The sequence below is a fragment of the Apodemus sylvaticus genome, chromosome 6 (genome assembly GCF_947179515.1).
Source record: "Apodemus sylvaticus chromosome 6, mApoSyl1.1, whole genome shotgun sequence".
Classification (NCBI taxonomy): domain Eukaryota; kingdom Metazoa; phylum Chordata; class Mammalia; order Rodentia; family Muridae; genus Apodemus; species Apodemus sylvaticus.
This window is the reverse complement of record NC_067477.1, coordinates 99,080,516-99,100,809: the sequence shown is the minus strand read 5'-3', so window position 1 is coordinate 99,100,809 and position 20,294 is coordinate 99,080,516. Positions and strand designations below refer to the sequence as shown.

The 20,294-nt window shown below is 41.3% G+C and overlaps 1 protein-coding gene across 8 annotated transcripts in view; it reads left to right on the top strand.

The window, feature by feature from the left end:
- Positions 1–20,294, top strand: part of Kidins220 (kinase D interacting substrate 220) — an 83,696-nt gene that overhangs the window by 50,979 nt on the left and 12,423 nt on the right. For 4 of the 8 annotated variants that reach the window (XM_052186029.1, XM_052186028.1, XM_052186031.1 and 1 more), the window contains exons 23-26: positions 9,047–9,225; positions 11,431–11,657; positions 13,543–13,656; positions 14,324–14,380. In XM_052186029.1, coding sequence (XP_052041989.1) covers positions 9,047–9,225; positions 11,431–11,657; positions 13,543–13,656; positions 14,324–14,380 — 577 coding nt within the window. The remainder of the gene's footprint in view (positions 1–9,046; positions 9,226–11,430; positions 11,658–13,542; positions 13,657–14,323; positions 14,381–20,294) is intronic. The other 4 variants (XM_052186033.1, XM_052186032.1, XM_052186035.1 and 1 more) reach the window with 2 other exon arrangements.

Sequence of the window (20,294 nt, the reverse complement as noted above, 5' to 3'; positions counted from 1 at the left end):
AGTATTTTCTCAGCATTTAAATTCATGGCATCATTGTCAACATTTTATGCTGATAGAAAACTAAGAAATAATTATAAATACTCAAATTTTGTGTAAATACCATCAACATGAAACTAAAATATATTTATCAAGACTATTGGATACAAACAGGAAAGTCCGTTTCTCTGAAGTATGCTTTAATGAGTAGACATACATTTAATACGCAAAAAATGATTTATATCAGGGTGATTATTTTACAACATGGAAAAATTGTGCCATGTATTTTTAAACAATTTCAATTATTGAACTATTTCCTAGAGGTAGTAAGATATCCCTTTACAGATCAAATAAACTGTTAATGCTTTTGTACAAGAAAACACAGAACCAGTGTACTGTAACAGTGTGAGCAGAGCTCAGGGGTTAATGGGAAGCATGCTGCAGTACTCAGAAACTCCACAAGATGGCGCCGTCTCACTGGAGATTTTATTAGCATGCCTGGCCATGAGCCAAGTGAAGTACATTTTACTTTCCCATTTCTATAGCAGGAAAATAGGGTCTGGGCGAGTGACAGTGTAATGGAAGGTTGAATTTCCATTCATTTCATTTATTCACTCATTCACTCATTCATTTGTGTGTGGGAGTGCCTTGTGGAGACTAGGAATTAACCTTGGGTGTCATTCCTCAGATTGTCTACCTTGGTGTTTTTGAGAGATAATCCTTTTTTAGTTTACTGAAAGATAAAGTTTTGCAGTAGCATGCAGCTCACCAAGAAGGCTAGGCTGGCTGGCCAGTGAGCATGTGTTTGCCTTCCCAGTGCTGAGATTACAGGTGTGTGCCAGGATGCCTGCACTTCATGGACAAGTACTTCATGGGTAAGCTATCTTCCCATGGTAGAGACATGTATCATCTTTGAGAATTGCAACCATAGACATATAAATGCATATAATTGTATGACATAGTATTTTCAGTTTTGTAGTTCCTTTTTCTTGTAGAATTTTTGCATGTATGTGTGTGTACATCCATACATATTGTATATGGGTAGAGAGGTGTTGTATATGCTAAGTAAGTGATCTACTACTGATCTGCCAACTCTCTCTTATAATTTGATTAAATTCATTTTTTTAAAATCTCCATAGATATCAATAAGAACGAATTTTTGTCTGCTTACATATTTTGACTTTAAAAATATTAAATGTACCAGACTTTTAATCCCTGCACTGGGGAGGCAGCGGCAGATAGATCTCTGAGATAGAGGATAGCCTAGTCTACTGAGTCCTAAGGCAACCAGGGCTACACAGAGAGAACAACACCTCCTCCCCCACTGCAAAACCCAATAAGTAAGTACGCAAGTAAAAAAATGGTGAACATTTGTCTTAGTTAGGGTTTTACTGCTGTGAACAGACACGACGACTGAGGCAATTAGTACAAGGACAACGTTTAATTAGGGATGGCTCACAGGTGCAGAGGTTTAGTCCATTATCATCAAGGTGGGAACATGGCAGCATCCAGGCAGGCATGGTGCAGGAGGAGCTGAGAGTTCTACATCTTCATCTGAAGATGTGAAGATGAGGAGAATACTCACTTCTCGGCAGCTAGAGCTGGAATAGTAAACCCAAGCCCACAGTGACACACCTACTCCAGTGGGGCCATACCTTCTAATAGTGCCACTTACTGGGCGAAATATATACAAACCATCACAACATTGCTGGTCTTATTAAAGATTAAGTCTTTAAGATAACATGCAAAGGTTGCTTTAAGCTGTGTAGACTAGCTTTGCATTCCGAGTTCCCATTTGCTGTGCCTGGCATCGCTTTTTATCCGTTGGCAGGAACCTATGATATTGTCAGTCAGTGCTGCCTCAAAAGCCTAGAACTTTTCTCTCATTTACTTTCATCTGAGCATTTTACAATAGAGATTCCTGATGCCAGAAATCAGGCTGATATCCTCAGTGGTCCACACTGTGCTCAACTTTAGTCTCTCTCTCTCTCTCTTTTTTAAAGATTTATTTATTCATTTTATATATGTGACTACACTATTGCTCTTTTCAGACACACCAGAAGAGGGCATCAGATCCCATTACAGATGGTTGTGAGCCACCTTGTGGTTGCTGGGAACTCTTAACCGCTGAGCCATCTCTCCAGCCCTCAACTTGAGTCTCATGTGAACTATTTTGCTTTTTGTCTCTTCACTGAAAGCATTGTATTATCCTCGATTAAAATTATGTTTGGTCATCTCTGTTGCCATCCTCTGTTGACTCCCATGCAGGCCTGTGCTATAATGCACCGACATCCGAACTGTGAAACATTTACCAAATGAATCTATGCAGAATTCCTAAATAAAATAGCTCATAAAACTAATTTATTCACATTAAATATTTAAAAGAAGTTAACTAGAAAACTGAGCTATTTTGAAGAATTTATGAAAGCGAAAGTTACGTGTTGAGGTTTTATCCTTCATTGTCTATTGTAATGCTAAGTGTGGCCCCACGACCTGGAGTCTGCACTTAGCCTCTGGGACCCTGCTCCCAGGTTAATTCTGACTGATGACTAAAGATGCCGACCGCCAGTAGATGGGCAGAAGAGACAGCTGAGGTGGAGGTTGCCGACTTGGGTGGAGAGGATGAGGAGGAAGGCGAAGAGCCCAGGGAAGGTGGCTCAGAGGGCTGCCCAGAGGGTTAAAGCAGCCACGATGGGACATAGAAAATACTAAGTGATGACTTGGAGTTATTGATAGGGCCCAGCTACTGTGTTGCCTGAGGCATATCTAAAAGTATAAAGGCTGCGTGTGTCTTTCATCCAGGAACATAATTTTTAATATTTTTTTACTATAGTTATGTATTAAGATTGGTGTCTCAAGTTCATTTAAGCATCTCTAGTTAGTTTTATACCAAGAAAACTTGTCATTATAAATAGATGCTAATGTCACAAACTTTTAAATTTCCTTTTTGATGACTATATGGTGTTTAATTAATCTTATCTAGAAACTTACAGGATTGATTGGGAATCTTTTTTCTTAGGGAGTCACCAACAGTGTAGTGTATAATTACTGAAGCTCAGTCCTGCTCTAACATGATCCTGTCCCTCGAGCCACAAAACAGCTCTTACTCGGACTGTTACACTCACACTTGGACACACAGGCTGTGGGAGGAGTGTGCTTTGTTATATAACCTTATGAACAAGAAATAGCTTATATTTTAAGAAACAGTGAAAGAAGATACTTGTGTGCATGAGGAAGAGGAGATATTTTGTCCCAGGGTCTGAAACTGTTTACTGCTCTAAAGACGGAGCTGATAAGTGAGGCAGTCTACAGTCTCATGCACTAGTCAGCTTTATTCAGAGCATCAGATGATTTATACTCGTCCAATCACAAGAGCAAGCTGCATGTGGCCAAAAAAAAAAAAAATCTTTTTCCATAGAGCTATATCAACAAAGAACAATAGCTAGTTGTAATGAATTATCTGAAGTAAACTTACTCTTTTCTGCTACACTTGGGAGGAACTTGAAAGCATAATCCTAAACAGGTCTGTGTTTTTGAAGAAACTTAGGTCATAAGATTCTTGTATTGGCTTCTTGGAGTTTTCTCACAAGCACTCAGATTCTCCTCACAGGACGATATTGTTAGACCATGTTCTGACAAAACACAAGTACAAAGTCAGGAGGACTTGTTAGAAGAACTCTCTGTTGGTGATGCTTACTGTGCCAAAATCTAACATACAACAGCATTCTATTACATCGTTTCTTCCATTTCAAAACACGTAAGTCAAAAGTACATACCCATAATCCAAGCACTCAGAAGGCAGACGCAGGTGGATCTCTGAGTTCAAGACCAGCCCGGTCTACAGAGTGAGTTCCAGGACAGTCAGGGCTACACAGAGAAACCTGGTCTCAAAAAAATCCAAGCAACAACAAACCCCAAACTCAAGCTCCGTAGCCGGGATTTGTGGGGACAGGCTGTGCTGGCAATGCTTCCTCTCCAAATCCACCCAGAAGCTGACGCAGAGCACTGGCTGAAGCCAGCCTTCCATCCCAGAACCAGAGGCAGGGCCAGGGGCAGGGGCAGGGCCAGGAGCAGGGGCAGGGGTCTAGAAGAGCCAGGCTTCTCTTAGAGGTGGACCTTCACCTGGATCACACACTCAAAAGACTAAAGAAGTAGCAGTGGCCTTTGCCAGGTGACAAGATAACTAGGCACTCGTATGTCACTTGGAGAACAGTCAGGTGTGCCCCACATTAGTGAACATTAGAGTCCATGCTTGCTGGCTTATACTGACCTCAGTGTTTACAGTAAGGGACAGTGTCTGAGTAGCTGGAGAAGTGGCTCAGTGGTTAAGAGCACATGCTGCTTGTGCAGAGGACCCTGGTTCAGTTCCCAGCATGGTGGTTCACAAACATCCAGAATTCCAATCCAGGAGATCTGATTCCTCTTCTAACACTATACACCAAGTATGCATGTAATGCACATATATACACGCCTACAAAACATTCATACGTGCAAATAGTAAATATAGAAATTGATTTAAAAACATAATATTTGTTTGGAACAGTACATCATCTCTATTGCACCAACTGGTGTTCCAGCCAGAGTGACAAGAGAAGAAAAATAGAAGGACCCATATTACATAGTAGTTGTAAAACTATCTCAATTACAGATACTAAGATACTGTATAGAGAGCATCCCAAAAAGTCTACAGGAGAGCTTCTAACAATAAACCCAACAATGTTCAGGATACGCATCATCACAAAGATCGTCTGTGTGTCTGTTCTCATTGTGTAGAGCTTCTGAAAGGATATTTTATTTAACCAAGGCCGTTAAGCAGTGCCCACTAAAAGCCACACCATTGCTAAGAGACGATGAAATAAGTGGGAGGACTCTGTTCATGAATGAGGGAATGAAATAACTAGGACGGACAGCAGGGCTACCTCAAGTTTCCCTCTGACCCTCGGAGCCAGTGGAAAAATCTGAAAAAACCCAATAACCTTCATGTGAAGAAAGGGCAATGTTTTTGAAGAAAAACAGAATCCTAAGGCTCACACATCAAAGCTCACACAAGCTACAGTGTGGCAGAGATACCAAGAACACACACAAGGCAACTAAACAGAATAAACCCAGACAACTGTGGCTACTTGTCACATGTCACTACATGTCACTCGGGGCAAGGGTGCCAAGCCTGTGCAGTAGAGAAAGTGTGACTGTTCAGCACACAGTTCTTGGACAATAGATTCCCATATTTATCCTTACCTCACAGCACAGACAGAAATAATTCAACATGCTCCACCTATTTTTTTAAAAGATTTATTTATTTGTGTATTGATTACACTGTGTCTGTCTTCAGACACACCAGAAGAGGACATTGGATCTCATTACAGATGGTTGTGAGCCACCATGTGGTTGCTGGGAATTGAACTCAGGATCTCTGGAAAAGCAGCCAGTGCTCTTAACCACTGAGCCATCTCTCCAGCCCCCCACCTATTCTTTTTCAAGCACAAAATTTTGTCAGTATCAGAAAGGGTAAAAATTTTAGGAAGAACGTGTGTGTGTGTGTGTGTGTGTGTGTGTATCTGTGTATGTTTCTTCATTTGGCAGATATTTATTAAGCAACTGTGTGTGCTATGACAGTATTCCAGGCACTGGAGATGTACTAGGGGTCAAAACCAAACTTGCTCTCAACTTTGATGGATGTGACAGCGTGGAGAGGAAGATGTGTAAGAAGAGGCTTGCACTAGTAGGTGTGCGTATGGCATGCAGGAGAGTGTAAGGACTTTAGGTCTGTCAGAGGACTGTGAGCTGTCCTTCAGGTAGGCCTGCCTCCCTAAGCCAGAGAATTGTGTGGAATACAAAGGAGGACTGAGAATTTAGTGGGTGAAGACAGGAGGGGAGCGTGTCTGGGGTTTTGTTTGTCTTTCCACAGATAGTAGTGGTCATAAAAATGAGTTTTATGGGGCTGGAGAGATGGCTCAGCGGTTAGGAGCACTTGCTGAATGCCAGAGGACTCAGTATAGTTCCCAGTCCACAGATGGCAGCTGACAGACACACTTCCTACCTCTCCTTCCCAGGAAGCCAGCGCTTCTGGCCTCCATGATTTTCTGCACTCCTGCACATATATCCACATAGGCATGCACACCTATTATATAATTTAAAATAATTTTAAAATTGAGTTGCATGGTATCTTTTGTTTCTGACTCTGGCAATACAGTGGGTGGCTTTTGTTGTTGTTTTTTTCCTTCTTTGCTAGTGAATGAACTTGGGGCTGTGTGGGTGCTAAGCAAGGGCCCTTTCATTAAAGTACATCCCCAGCACTGAATGGGCCCTTTTGTCTGTATTGATGTGAGGGTCTTCTGGAAGTTCAGTTTGTCTCAGGTGTAATACAGTTCCAAGGCAGATGAGACTGTATAAAGATGTTTGGATTCCTAGCAGTCATGAAGCCCTGGGCTTGATCATCAGTGAGTGAAAATTGGGGGGGGGGGGGGAAGGCTGGGGAGTGGTAAATCTTAATTTTAATTCTTTATTGGATAATCACGTTATTAGATGACCAGCTTCAGAAAAAATATAATGTCCTTTTCCTAAGTTACACATTGTGGATCTGCTTATCCTTTAAGACAGAAAGTTTTCCATTTCATTTTGAGCCTTTCTTTGAATGGAGCTGACATGAATGGCTTATGTAAATTCTGCCAAGTAGTTCATTTGTGTCTTCTATAGTGAAGCACTGTCATTTATAATCAAAATGCTTTAACTGGATGTTGGCATTAACAAGTGCTGTTCGATTAGTGGCATCAAAAGAAATCACACTTAAACTTCCTGGGAGATCAGTGCTGCCCGATAGATAGATACTGTAAAACTGCTCTCTGTGGGCCATTTAACTGCTGGCAACTTTAGTTCACATGCTTCCTAGTGCTGAAAATGTAAATTCGCTCTTAATTGAAAAGTGAAGCTATTTAAATTCTTTAAATGCTAACCTTTGGAAAAAAATATCTGAAAAATAAAAGCCCATATGATTTTGATGGCCCACTGCCAAAAGATTATCATTTACATAAACGTCTCTTTTAACAGAAGGGCTTAATGCATTGAGCTCAAAAGGTTAGAGTAGAGACTTCAATCTGGAAAGCAGCAGTAGACGTTTGGCTTGTGAAGAGCCGCATTGTTCGCCACAACGAGAACACTGTTCGCATTCAGGCTGAAAGCAACTGCTGGCATTAGGATTCAGTTAATTTGTTTCATGTGACTTGTCAGCTGTGTGTTTTTATCTAAATCTTCCTAGCCTCTTCTTTTTTTGTGTTTCACTCCTGAAAACTGAACTGCCTTTTTAACTGTTTCCTTTCTAGTATTTTTTCTATGTTTGCAAATGATACCATGTGATTTGTTTCCCAGGTTTTCATTAACTCTATAAATGTATTTAATAATCAGTGTGAGTGCTGTTTTACTTTATTGAAAGCAATCGTATCTTAAAGAACTTTCTGCCGTGTGCATGTTTGACTCTATAGCAGGACTTTGTGAAACCTACAGACAGAATCGCTCGCCTGTTTTCTCACGAGCACCCCATTCTTTCCTTGTTTGCTAATTTTGTTCTCTGGATTTTCCCTCGGATGACTTTTAATATCTGGCTACCAGCCAAGTACTGGATCTCAGCAATAAAGTGCTGATCCCAAAGAAAAGATGCAGCTGTTGCTAATCTTAGGGTTCCATCTCACTTGGGAAGAGCAGGAAAATGTTCTTTCCCCTAAAATGGAGCCCCAGAGCACCCCAAGAGCACGTGCTCTTAAGTAATCGGCGAGTGCTGTGAGGCAAGCAAGCACCAGGACCTCAGAAGCTTCTAGAGGTGCAGTAACTGCACAGTGCCGAGGCTGTGCTGCCTCATGGTTGGCGTTTGCCTAGGTCCACAGAGCTGCCCTCACAGTCAGAAAGGTGGCTGTGGCCACCACCTAGGCAGGTTTCTTGCAGGTTCTTCACAAGCCTCTGTCACCCTCCTCCCCACCTGCCCTCATTTCCTGGGCACTGTGATCCACTTCCTGCACATTGGCCAGATTCTTTACTTAACATAATTTATTATGAGACTTGCCCCTGTCAAGTTCAACACAGTTCACTCCCTTTTTCTGTTAAGTTGTATTCTGTGATATCAGCCTCCCTCCACTCTGTACCCGTCACTCAGAGGACTCTTGGGGCTTCTCCCAGTTTTCCTGTCTCCATTGTAGTTTTCATTGCTTTATCTCTGGAACATTCTGTCATGCATCTCAGATCAACTTACTTACTATACAGTGTTTAGTAGGGAGAACCCGGAAGAATTTGAACATTTTGGCCATTTGTCTCCTTTCAAGACAGTTTCATATTGATCATTGTAACAGTGCCTACTAAGTGTTTTTAATGACTAAAACATTAAAACATTTATTTTTACATTTGAGAATTTTTACATTTGAATTGATTCAAATTGTTTATTGTTTGAACAATTGTTTATTGTTATTGTATGAGTTCAAACAATAAACAGGAATACAGATATATTACTATATTTGATTGACTAAATCTTACCCTTTCCAGGCTACCTTCTGTGTTTTATCATATCTATTATATAATAAGCATATATTACTTTTACAATAGAAAATAGCCTTTAAAGCCTGTGCTGACACTTTTTTAGTTTGTGTGATTTATTAAAATTTTTTTCCTTGAAAAAAAAAAAACCCAAATGAGCCATGGTGTCACATTGAAAAAGGCCAGGTCTCAGAACCATGTCCAGCTCAGTGTGTGGTGTGGGCGTGTTCACAGCCCCCCCACCCCGTAGCCGTGAGGGGGCAGCTGGCTGGGGTGCACCTAGAATGTGTGTTCCTTTCTCTCTGTCTCCCAGGTCCACACCCTGCTCTTGGCCAAAATCAGCGAAGTTCTGACTTCTTCATTGTCACCTTTGTCATTTGGAACTGTATTATTATTATTTTTCCTCTTTTAGGTTTCTTATCTGAAAAATATTTTTGAAATGAGAGCCAGGTGTGTGATGTACTCCTTGTGGACAGAAGCAACAAGGTTTAAGAATGAAGAATTTGACTCTGATAGCAGCATTAATGGAATTTTCATTTCTTTCTTTTTGAAGAATATCAAAGAATATCCCAACAACTAAAGATGTTGAGCCGCTTCTTGAAATTGATGGAGATATAAGAAATTTTGAAGTGTTTTTGTCTTCAAGGACTCCAGTTCTTGTGGCTCGAGATGTAAAGACCTTTTTACCGTGCACAGTAAACCTGGATCCCAAACTACGGGAGATCATTGCAGGTGGGTATTGTAGTACAGCTTATTTTTCTTTAAAGTCCTTTTTTTTTTTTTTTTTTTGCATTTTTCTCCCCTCCTCTTCCCCTTCCCCTCCCCTCCCCCTTTCCTCTCCATTCCCTCCCTTCCCTGTCCCCCTTCTCTTCCCTTCTCTCCTTTCCCCTCCCTTCCCCCCTTTGTTTCTTTTGTTCCTTCTTTTGTTTCTTTCTTTGTTTGGATTTGGTTTGGGTTTTTGCTTTTATTTATTTTTTCTTTCTTTTTTGGAATTTTTATTGGATATTTTCTTTATTTACATTTCAGATGTTATCCCCTTTCCTGGTTCCCCCTCCTCCTGGAAACCCCCTTATCCCATTCCCCCTCCACCCATCCACCCACTCCTGCCTCCCCACCCTCAATTCCCCTACACTGGGACATCTATCGAGCCTTCATAGGACCAAGGATCTCTCCTCCTTGATGCCTGACAAGGCTATCCTCTGCTACATATGCAGCTAGAACCATGTGTACTCCTTGGTTGGTGGCTTAGTCCCTGGGAGCTCTGGGGGTGGGGTGGGGCTGGTTGGTTGATAACATTGTTCTTGCTATGGGGTTATTTTTGAGGCAAGGTCTCACTGTGTAGCACTGGTTGGACCCAGCGTCATTATAGTCTTCCGGCCTCGGCTTCTGAAATGCTGGGATTGCAGTCATGTGCCACCATGCTAGGCAGAGTTTCCTGTTTCTAATTTAGCTATCTAACTTTATCTTGCTTTATGAAAAATTAAGAAGTTTGAATGGAGCATCCGCAGAGAAATTAGTTGGAGTAGTACTGGGCTGTTGACCCCGTGGGGTGCTGAGGTGTTAGCTGTTTACTCCACCGTGCCCTTGTCCTTGCTCACCAACTTCTCCCTTCGGAACACTCACCTTCTGTTCTTTCACATCTAGTCTTGACATTCAGATGCCACACGTTATAATTGTCCCTCATTCAGCTTCTGTTCTAATAGGGACCTCCAACTTGAACAGAAAACAAAAACAAAACTTTACTTTCATTTTAGGTTTTTGACCTAATTTATAAACCAGGACTTGAATTTAACTATTAAGGGTTAATTTACTTTATGGCCATTCTGGGGATTGAACCCAGGGCCTTGGGCATGCTGGGCAAACACTCTGTCACTTGATGTGGCCTCACCTCTTTTTACTTTTATTTTGAGGTAGGGTCTCAGTAAATTGCCCAAACTGACCTTAAAGTTTTTTACATTCTGGTTTTAGAGCGCAAACTCCCAGATCTGGTTTGCATTTGGGTTTTAGAGAGGCTATTGAGAGGCCGGTATGCACCGGAGCATGCACAGCTGTGTTGGAACACAAGGGTTTCATGTGATACTGCTCATCAGATCATAACTGAGCTTTCTGGAGTTATGGAGGAATCGCCTTCAATTAGTCCTATAAAGTGTAATAGCTTCACAAGCCACACTGCTCTTGCCCATGTGTGGATGCTGAGGGAGAGTGGAGCAGGCAGAGAAGGGGCGATGGATGAGGCCGGGAGTAGGCACAGAGGTACATTTGGTAGGCACAGAGGTCAATCCTTGACTCTCCTTACAGTAGGGTGATTATCGTTAACTATGACTTAATGTGTGTTTCAAAATTCCCAGAAGAGGCCATTTCACAGGAAGTGTGTTTGAGGTGATGGATGTGTCCATTTCCACAGTTTGAGCATTGATACATCTATTAAGGGAGCATATTGTGCCATAAATATGTAGTTATTATGTAACAACAAAAAATCCCAAATTCCCAAGTTCTTTTTCTCAGTGTTTGCTTTAAGTTTTTGTGGCTGTGTGTTCTGTCTTGAGAGGTCGACTTGTCTCAGTCCATAAGCTCACAGTTTAGCTCACAGTTTAGCTCACATTGTATGTATTAGACAAATTTGAGTCTTTTGTTAGCATAACACAAATAGATCTTTAAAGAGTCAAAAATTACAGTGTTTGGTAACTGAAGAAAGAATCCAAGTGTGATAACTATTCTAATGGTGAAAAAGAACTCTTTTCTGTATATCAGTTGGGCTTTTTTTTTTTTTCTTTTTCACTTAAAGTCTGTAGACTAGTAAAGATTTCCTGTCAACTCATTCAACTCAGCTGGAGTCACTAATGGTGATGAACGTATGTCCTTACTTAGTAGCTGGCGACAGGACTCACCGTAGTGGTCTCTTCTTTTTTGCTTTTTGGGTTGTGATGGAATTTTCAGATGTTCGAGCTGCAAGAGAACAGATCAACATAGGAGGCCTCGCGTATCCCCCCCTCCCTCTGCACGAAGCCCCTCCTCGGCCACCTTCTGGGTATAGTCAACCTGCATCTGTCTGCTCCTCCTCAGCATCTTTCAACGGGCCCTTCCCAGGCGGGGTTGTGTCCCCACAGCCGCACAGCAGCTATTACAGCGGCCTGTCCGGACCCCAGCACCCCTTCTACAACAGGGTAAGCATCAGAGCCATGGCTTTACAGTCTCTTCTGGGGCACCAGATTCCTGTCTGTGGGCTCTGGTACTGCTTTGGAACTATAATTTGGCTTTAAAATAGGAAAACGTAAGGCTTAAATGTTCAACTTTTAAAAAAACTAAGTCTTGGATTTTAGTGTATTCTAGAATTCTTTAGACTATGTGTGAATATAAGAATCTTGACTTTTATTTTCTTGGTCCTCAATAGTTCCTTTGGTATATTTTGTTATAGCAGTTTATATCAGCATTTGTAACAGTGAGAAATTCCTAGAGTCATTCGTAGTTCTTAGACATATATGAAATAATAATGGGCCCAAACTACTTGAAGGATCAAATGTTATTGCTAGTTAATTACACCATAAGCTATTTAATTTCAAGTACCTTTAGTCATGTGTAATTCTTTGCTTAATACATAATTTCCTAACTAAAAAATAAAAGCACAGTTTCCAGTGGCTCACAAATCATATTGGATGTATTCACTTAAAGTGTGTGTTCTCATCTTAATGACCCTAATCATGTAATGACACTAATAATTTTCTGTGGGATAAAGGATCAGGAACTATAATATGCTATGTGGGATCTTGTAAAATCCATTATAAGTTCTAATCCTTCTTTTCTCCCTGGTTAGTGTACTTGAGGAAAACACAGGGCTAATATTCATAGAGGACAACTGACTGCAGGACTTTATCCATATGAACTGGCAAGAAAGAGTTTGGAATAGTGTGGCAAAGAAGGAACTGAGAATTTAAATTCAATTTTTATTTTTTAAATATCTATATTGGTAATTAACTTTGCTGTTTGTAGAGCCTTAGAAATAAGATACCATTTTCCTGTGTGGACAAAACAACACAGGAGTAGCCAATAGCATTTATGAGAATGTTTGTTCTCTGTCAAAATTAACTGTGTGGTAGGTGGTGCAGAATACAGATCTGCAGTCAGCAGTCTTAAAATCTGCTGCAATTTTACATAAGGTGGTTCAATTAATACTAATTAAAGGTGTAAAATGCATTTATTTGAAAAGAGAGTTATGAAACCATCTATGCTGGCATCTTACATTCTTCACTCATTTATTTTAAGAGTAATAATGTAATATACTTTTAAAGTTTTAATTATTTTAAGACATTAAAATTTCTCTTGTTTTTAGGTTTAGTGTTTCTGTTATTATTTAACGGCATTTTTCATACATTTAAAAGTCACAGTAATTCTAGTCTCTTAAAGTATCAAGAGTAAAGAGCAGAGAAGCAGCCACCTCAGTGCAGTGCAGTCTAATGAGTTCTGACTTTACAATCCATACAACCAGTCCGTACAATCTGATGGGTAAAACTGGCTACATGTTTATCTGGAAACTGAGTCTTGTGTAGCTAGCAGGCTTCGCGTCTTAGAGTCTAGAGCACACTCCAGTGTGCCAACACGCAGCTGAGCTCCAGGGTCCCGGTGAGCGGTCCTGGGAAACACTGCTGCCGGTTGTTCCCAAATGACCAGAGCCGTTTTCAGTCTTAATAACTTTTTTTTTTGGGTAAGGCAGAGTATTCTAACATTCTAGTGTGCTTTAAAGAAGAATTTGTTAATTAATACATAAAAACCATATACAGCAAACTTGTTAAGATGTTAAATATAAAGCAAATGTTTGTGTTAAGTCACAAGGTACAAAACTTGAGCTGTCTTTTAAGCCTATATCTGGTGAAGGAGACAGTGCCATCGTCCTAACTCTGGTCTGTATCTCAAGGCCAGTGGGTGCAGGAGACTTTTGTTTTGTCACTTGCTTTTGAAGTTTGGAGTTGTGTTGTTGGTTTCACGTGATGCGTCTCATTACACTTTGATTTCTGTAATTGTTCACGCCCTTTTCTGTTACATGTTTCTCCATAGCCATTCTTTGCCCCACACCTTTACACGCCAAGGTATTACCCTGGCGCTTCCCAACATCTCATCTCACGCTCACCAGTAAAAACGAATTTGCCCAGAGATCAGAACAATGGCCTAGTAAGTATATAAAGGGTAACTAAAATACTAATCTCAGAAAAGACCATGGTACCATTAAACGCTTTATTTTCTTTTGCTTTCTGGAGTAAAAGAGTACAACTTACTTTATAGTTTCAAAAAACAAGCTATTACAAAATATAGAATGTATGTTCTCGTTTCTGGTAAATGTCTGGGAAAGACTGGCTATCCCAGTGGCTACATGCTCAGATCTTACAGCCAGAGATCGCTGACTTGTAATGCAGTGTCTGCTATCAAGACTTTACAAACTAGATCTTTATAACTGCTAATTTCTAGTATCTTTTTAAAGGGCTTGCATGTTATCTCTCTGTGCATTTACATTAGCATTTCCGCTTAGCAGATAGAGGTGCAGCACGAGAAAAGCATTCCAGTCTGCAGCAGGGAGTCCAAAGAATGAGATTGTTTAAACATACTATTGAATAAAATTAATCCAAAGCAAAACACATCTATGCAAAATATATTAGGGGCTCCTGATGATAAACTTTAAGTAACTATAAAAAATAAGTCTCCTATTAACATAATTGAAGCTACATTTTAAAGTGGTGGAGGGGAATTTCAGGGTTACCTGTGTTGTATCTCAGCATCGTGTTCATTCATCTTCCGTGTCCCTCACCCTGCCGTTACCCACTCTCCTGTTTTATGTTGCTAGGAAGTAATCAAGGAGGATGCTGCCGAGGGCCTTCCTTCACCCACAGACTCCTCGAGGGTAATGGAGTAGTCTCGTGGCGTGGAACACTAGTGTCTCGTTGCTTCGCAGCAGTAATGATGTCTTAACGCATTTGGCACTAACTCACTTATGGTGTGATGGTCAGTGTAGAAAAGCCAAGCACTAATAATTACAACTCATGAGTTCATTCCAAAGCTAATGTTTCCTCCTGTGCTTCCCCCTTCTCAGTGATGGGGGGCGGGGGTTGTTTTCTTCAGTAAGAAAAGGCTGCTTCCAGGAGGCATCAGAAGTATTCAGGTGGATTTTTCTTTAGTGCTGAACATTGTTTTCCTTTCTAACTGTGTTATTTTTTTAATAAAGTCTTTACTTGCTATGATTCGTGTAGAACAGCTTTGAAAGTGTCACACATCACCTCTGACACTAGAGGACGCATGGGCTGGGTGCTGTAAATCAGCACATCCCTGGCCCTCACTCACTTCCTGTGTCTCTACCGCTGACATCTTCCTCCTTCCGTTATTCATGAAAATAAACCGTCCAGACAGACCCAATGCTGGTTCAGCATCTAAAGGAAGTTGTTAAACAATACATAAACACAGATTGTAGAGGAAGCCACTTAAATAATAATCATTCCAGAGCTTATATTTAATAAGAAATTCCTGTAAGAAGTAGCCATGAAGTCTTAGCCAGTCAGTTGAGGAGTTCGGCCTATGTCATATGTTCAGAATATGTTATCACATACAGACATGGCCTCTCTGATCTAAACCTGTTCTAAAATGCTATAAGCAGTGGAGAATTACAGACTGGGGTATTACATCCTGAGTTTATCAAGAACATTTAACTTCACATGTGCATTTAAATAGGTGATATATTTTTAAACCTTAATTTCCTTTTAATCTAGTTAAGAGATAAAAATGGAACCATTTTGTTGTTTTAATTGAGGAGTTGATTCTTAAGTCATTGACATTCTAGCTGAAATGTTTGGGTAACTCAGTTATTTACAAATGACAGGTATCCAGAGTCACATCAGTCCTGTTTGGGTGCTTAGGGACTCTGGCCCATGGAGCATCACCACTGTATACAAACGTGACTTTCAGTTTATTCAGAGAGCCTTTGCTACAGGGAATTATGTATGCAATTCAGTTCTAGGGACTAAAATTACTCAGTGAATTTCTGATGAAAATCTGGTATTATGAAAGATTTCATGCCTTTGATGAATGCAGACATACTAGATCTTCCCATATACAGAAATGTAGGCAAACACTTATAATTAAAATGTGTCAGTAATTTATTTTTTCTGGGTCCATTAAAGAGAACATTCTATAAGGTTTGCAATAAGTGTTTTTGGGCAAGGGGAATAATGCAATTCTGAGCCAGGCTTAGAAGCTTAGTAATAGCACATAAAAGTACCTCACATAGAGCAGTGTCTGTGTCTATAACACGCCTCTTGTTCTTAGCACTAGAAGGCACTTTGTAGTTGGTAGAGCAGATAGTAGATGCTCACCATGCTTCTTGTGCTTCTAAGAAATTAACAGTGACAACAGTTTGTAACTTGTGTCTTGTAGAAGACTAGGAAAGCAAGACGACATTTGTTCAAAGCCAATGAAAGCAGTGGTGGAAACTGAAGAACCTGTCAGTCTTAGGCCTTTTCTTGGTGTGCAGAGACATCATGACCACAGCAATGCTTATAAAGGAAACATTTAATTGGGGATGGCCTACAGGTGCAGAGGCTTAGTCCATTATCATCATGGTGGGCAGCGTAGTGGTGTATAGGCAGACATGGGCTGAGAGTTGTACATATGGATTGGGAGGTAGAGAGAGGGGGGATTAGGGAGAGGGAGAAGGAGAAGGAAAGAGAGAGACAGACAGAGACATAGAGACAGAGACAGACAGAGACACACAGAGAAAGAGAGACACAGAGAAAGAGACAGACAGACAGACAGAGGAGGGGAAGGAGGGACACAAACAGACAGACTAACTAGGCCTGGGTTGAACATTTGAAACTTCAAAGCCTAGCTCCCAATGACACACTTCCTCTAGGAAGGTCACACCTACTCCAACAAGGTGACACTTCCTAATAGTACCGCTCCCTAGTGACCAAGCATTCAGATTTATGAGCTTTTGGGCCTCATACTACTACAGTGCGAGCTGAACCAGCAGCCAACGGGAGAGTCAGTGGCCTTTGTGCCGAAAGCTGCACAGTTCCAACTGGGACAGCAGGGCTAGTTATTGGCCTTGTTTCTGTGGCCAGAATACCCTGCATAGACATGATGAGAAAGGCCACTTGTAGATAAGCCAGGAGCTAAATGAACATTCTATAACAATTGTGATATTATTACAGACCCATGATAACATAGAGGGAAGGTGAGGCCAAAAAGTTAACTGACTATGGTCTTTGCAAAATATAGATGAGCTCATCTGTTTTTACCACAAGAATTTTTGCCAAACCTTTGGAAAGCAAATCTTTGTGGAAATAATAAGTTTTCTTACACTAACATTACAGAGGTCATAGCCTACAATGTACAGCCAAACTAGCAGGTAAATTATAGATAAATATTTGAGTGTTTCACAAAGTCGGGGCTTGAAATATAAGTCCTGTGCTGGGTTTGCCCCCTGTAGTTGTATGGCTGAGAGAATATGCATGCCAGATCTTGTGAAAGTGAAGATAATCTTAGACCTGAGGTGTGCTCTCAGGGCATTAGAGTTGGAAAGGACCAGTGTGTCCTTGTCCAGAGGTAGAGAAATCTGTTTTCATAATTGAAATTTAATCTGCCCCTCAGTTTGTAAGAGCAGCCCCTGGGCCAGTTTCAGACCTGAAACTGGAAGTTTCTTCTGAGGTTTCTCTAGGCAGAGCTTGGATCTTGGGTTCTGGTCTGGCCTCCATGGAACAAGTGAAATATAGGGCTTACACCAGGGCACAGGAGCAGGGTGCAGGGAGGGAGCCAGACTGCAGCCATCTCTGGCCTGCCCTGCCCTTTCTCAGAGTGAACAGGCTGCAGCCTTTGGGGTCAATAGGTCATGTGATGCATTCCTGCCCTTGCAGAAGCTACCCTGATTCTGTGCATTACCACCCTGAAAAGCAGGCCAGTTTCTGATTTAGATATTACAAAAGCTCAGCATATTTAAGTACATTATTACTTACTAAGAATACCCAGGTCCTTAAAGATGCAGAACTCAAACTGCTTCAGTTGGGTGGGATTGGCTAGCAGTGGAAAGCAGTGGCCTTGCTCACAGCCAGTTTAGATTAACATGGGTGTTTCATTTATTGATGTTTCTTAGGTGCAAGAGACATAATTTAGATGAGTTTTGAGGTTTTGCAAATGCCCATACATCTCTTAAGGACGGCTGTGATATGGCTGTGATCTGGGAATGGCATGGGCAGTCCTGTGAACACGGAGTGCACTTGCACAGACTACAGCAGCTACAGCATCACTAGATCCGACTGCTGTTAACATGGTCTCAGTTTGACTGGAGTGCTGCGAGGCTCCTGCCTGTGTTAGGGAATTTGAAGCTTTTCTGGGCGATTACACTATTCTCAGCCTAGTTCTCACCAACGTGCCCTTTGACCTCTACATAGATGTGAACTGGGTGGTCCCATATAGATGTGGATTGCTTTGAGGAAAAAGATTTACATAGTTCACAAAACACTCTTAGAAGGCATTGTCTAGAAATACTGGAAAAGTAAGAAAGAATGGTTTGTCATAAATGCATAAAATGTATAGTAAAAGTATTTACTATCCATATATATATATGATATATATATATCATATATATATATGATATATCATATATATCAGTTCTAAATAATTAAAATGTATCCAAGTTTATGAACACCAAGGCCATTGCGTGGCACACTCCCAGTGAGAGAAATGTAAATGCAGTTGAGACACAGTGTGAAGCCCTAACTGGCTGCTGCTTCATGAGCTCAAGAGTTAGCTTAACATGCTGTGGGAGTATGGGAAGATTATCTCCCTGGGAAACTGCATACAAAGGTAAGGCCTTCTATGCTCTGTGTAGCGTGCAGAGTAAGGGCTGACCACTGCTCTCAGGTGGCTTCCGCCTAGAAGCAAACAATCAGCGAGCACTTTAGGGAGCCAAGCACACAGGGAGCTGGCTCCCTGCCTCCACATTGCTCAGGAGTCAGCTCTGGTGGCCAGGAGGATCTTCTCATGTACCCAGGGTAGGAAGGGCTTCTTGTGGAAGGCTCATCTTGGCCTAGGTCTCCTGAGTGACATTCTGTTAGTGACCCAGAGGTGTTCTAGAGAGCAGCTTCGAGTTTGCTGCTTGTGCTGAGGACTGAATTTCATTGGCAGACATTTTTCCCCCAAAGGAAGGAAAACCATATCATTTCTTCATCTTTGTAAATTTTATTTATTTTTGTCTTCCTTACTGATTTAGCAGTGTGTACTCCCAGCTGATACTGAGTGGGCATTCATTGTCCCAACACTTATGAGCATGTAAAGGCCCTCTGTGGTGGGAAAGAGCAGGAGGCAAAATGGAAGGCCCCTGTCCATACAGCCGGTGGGTCCCAGGCCGCCAAGGCTCACCAGTGTCTCTCTTGACCTCCAGACACATCACTGAAAAGGCATGACAGTATTTACTATCAAGTTTAATTGCAAAGAAGCTTCATAATTGAATAGGCAATATTAAGATAATTTCACAATTTCCAGTGTCTTCTTACTATTACATTTAGGGAATGAAGAAAACTGTAGATTTAATAACAGCATTACAAAGAAAGGTCCAAATTTTTACTAAACAGGTTCCAGCTTATGCAGTAAAGTGTAAAAAGCTGTTGCTTCTTGAAGGTACTTTATATCCATCACTGATTTTAGAGCTTGCAAATTGTGTTCAAGGCAACACATGTCCGAACCAAGCTGTCTCTTGTTTGCTCAGGAGAAAAGCTGGACAAGAAAGCAGCCAATGCAGGTAAGGAGCCAGGCACTGTAGACTGTCCTTAGACTGTGGGTGACATGTGTGCCCCTTGCCCTCACAGACTGGGTGTGCCACAGGCGCCCCTCACCCTCAGAGACTTCTGCAGTAGTGTCAACCAGCTGGAACATTATGCATACTTTTAACAGTACTTAAGAAGTGGATTTTCATTAATCTACTTGAACTGGGGAAGTGCTAGGGGTCCCCCCCTTTATGAAATATAGCCAAAAATGTATTTACTTTCTGCATGGAAGTCTTTATGCCAGGTTTCAGTTCAATTTTTTTCTCTGAATTTCAGGTAAACAGACTGAAATTTTTTAGGTGATATTATAGTAATGTTGAAGTCCTAGGTATAATTAAAAGTTCAAATGTGTGTGGGGTGGGGTGGAGAGATGGTGCAGTGGCTGAGAGCACTGACAGTTCCTCTGGAGGACCCAGGTTCAAATTCCAGCCAGCACCTCATGGCTCTTCCACTTGTAACACCATCCCAGGGCACCGTGCACGGGCTTCCATGGGCACTTGTAACACCAGTCCCAGGGCACCCACTGGCCTCCGTGGGCACTGCATTAATGTATACACAGATGCAGTCGGAGCATTCTACACATACGAATAAATAAAATTTAAAACATTTTTACGGTTACAAAGCAGACACACATGTTAATATTTGTTTTTCCTCCTTTTAGTTACAGCCCCTTAAACTATAGTGTTGCACCTTATCCATCAGCTCTAACTGAATAGTTTCTCCGGAAGTTTGAAGAATACATTACATAGTGATCATAACAGCACAGGAGGAAGAAGGGTCAAGTTGTATTTCCAGCTAATTAGCATTTGTGCTTCTTGTTTGGGGGCATCTTATAGTAAACTACCACTTCACTGCACTTGTCTGATACCTGTGCACGTCCCAGTGGGCATGTGTGTATAGTCCTTGTAAAAACTTACCTGAGTTTGATAGTAAAAAGTAGGAGAGGTTCCCACTGTGGATTCCAGGTACTGGTCATGTTCACAGCAGATGTCTGAGGCAAGGCTA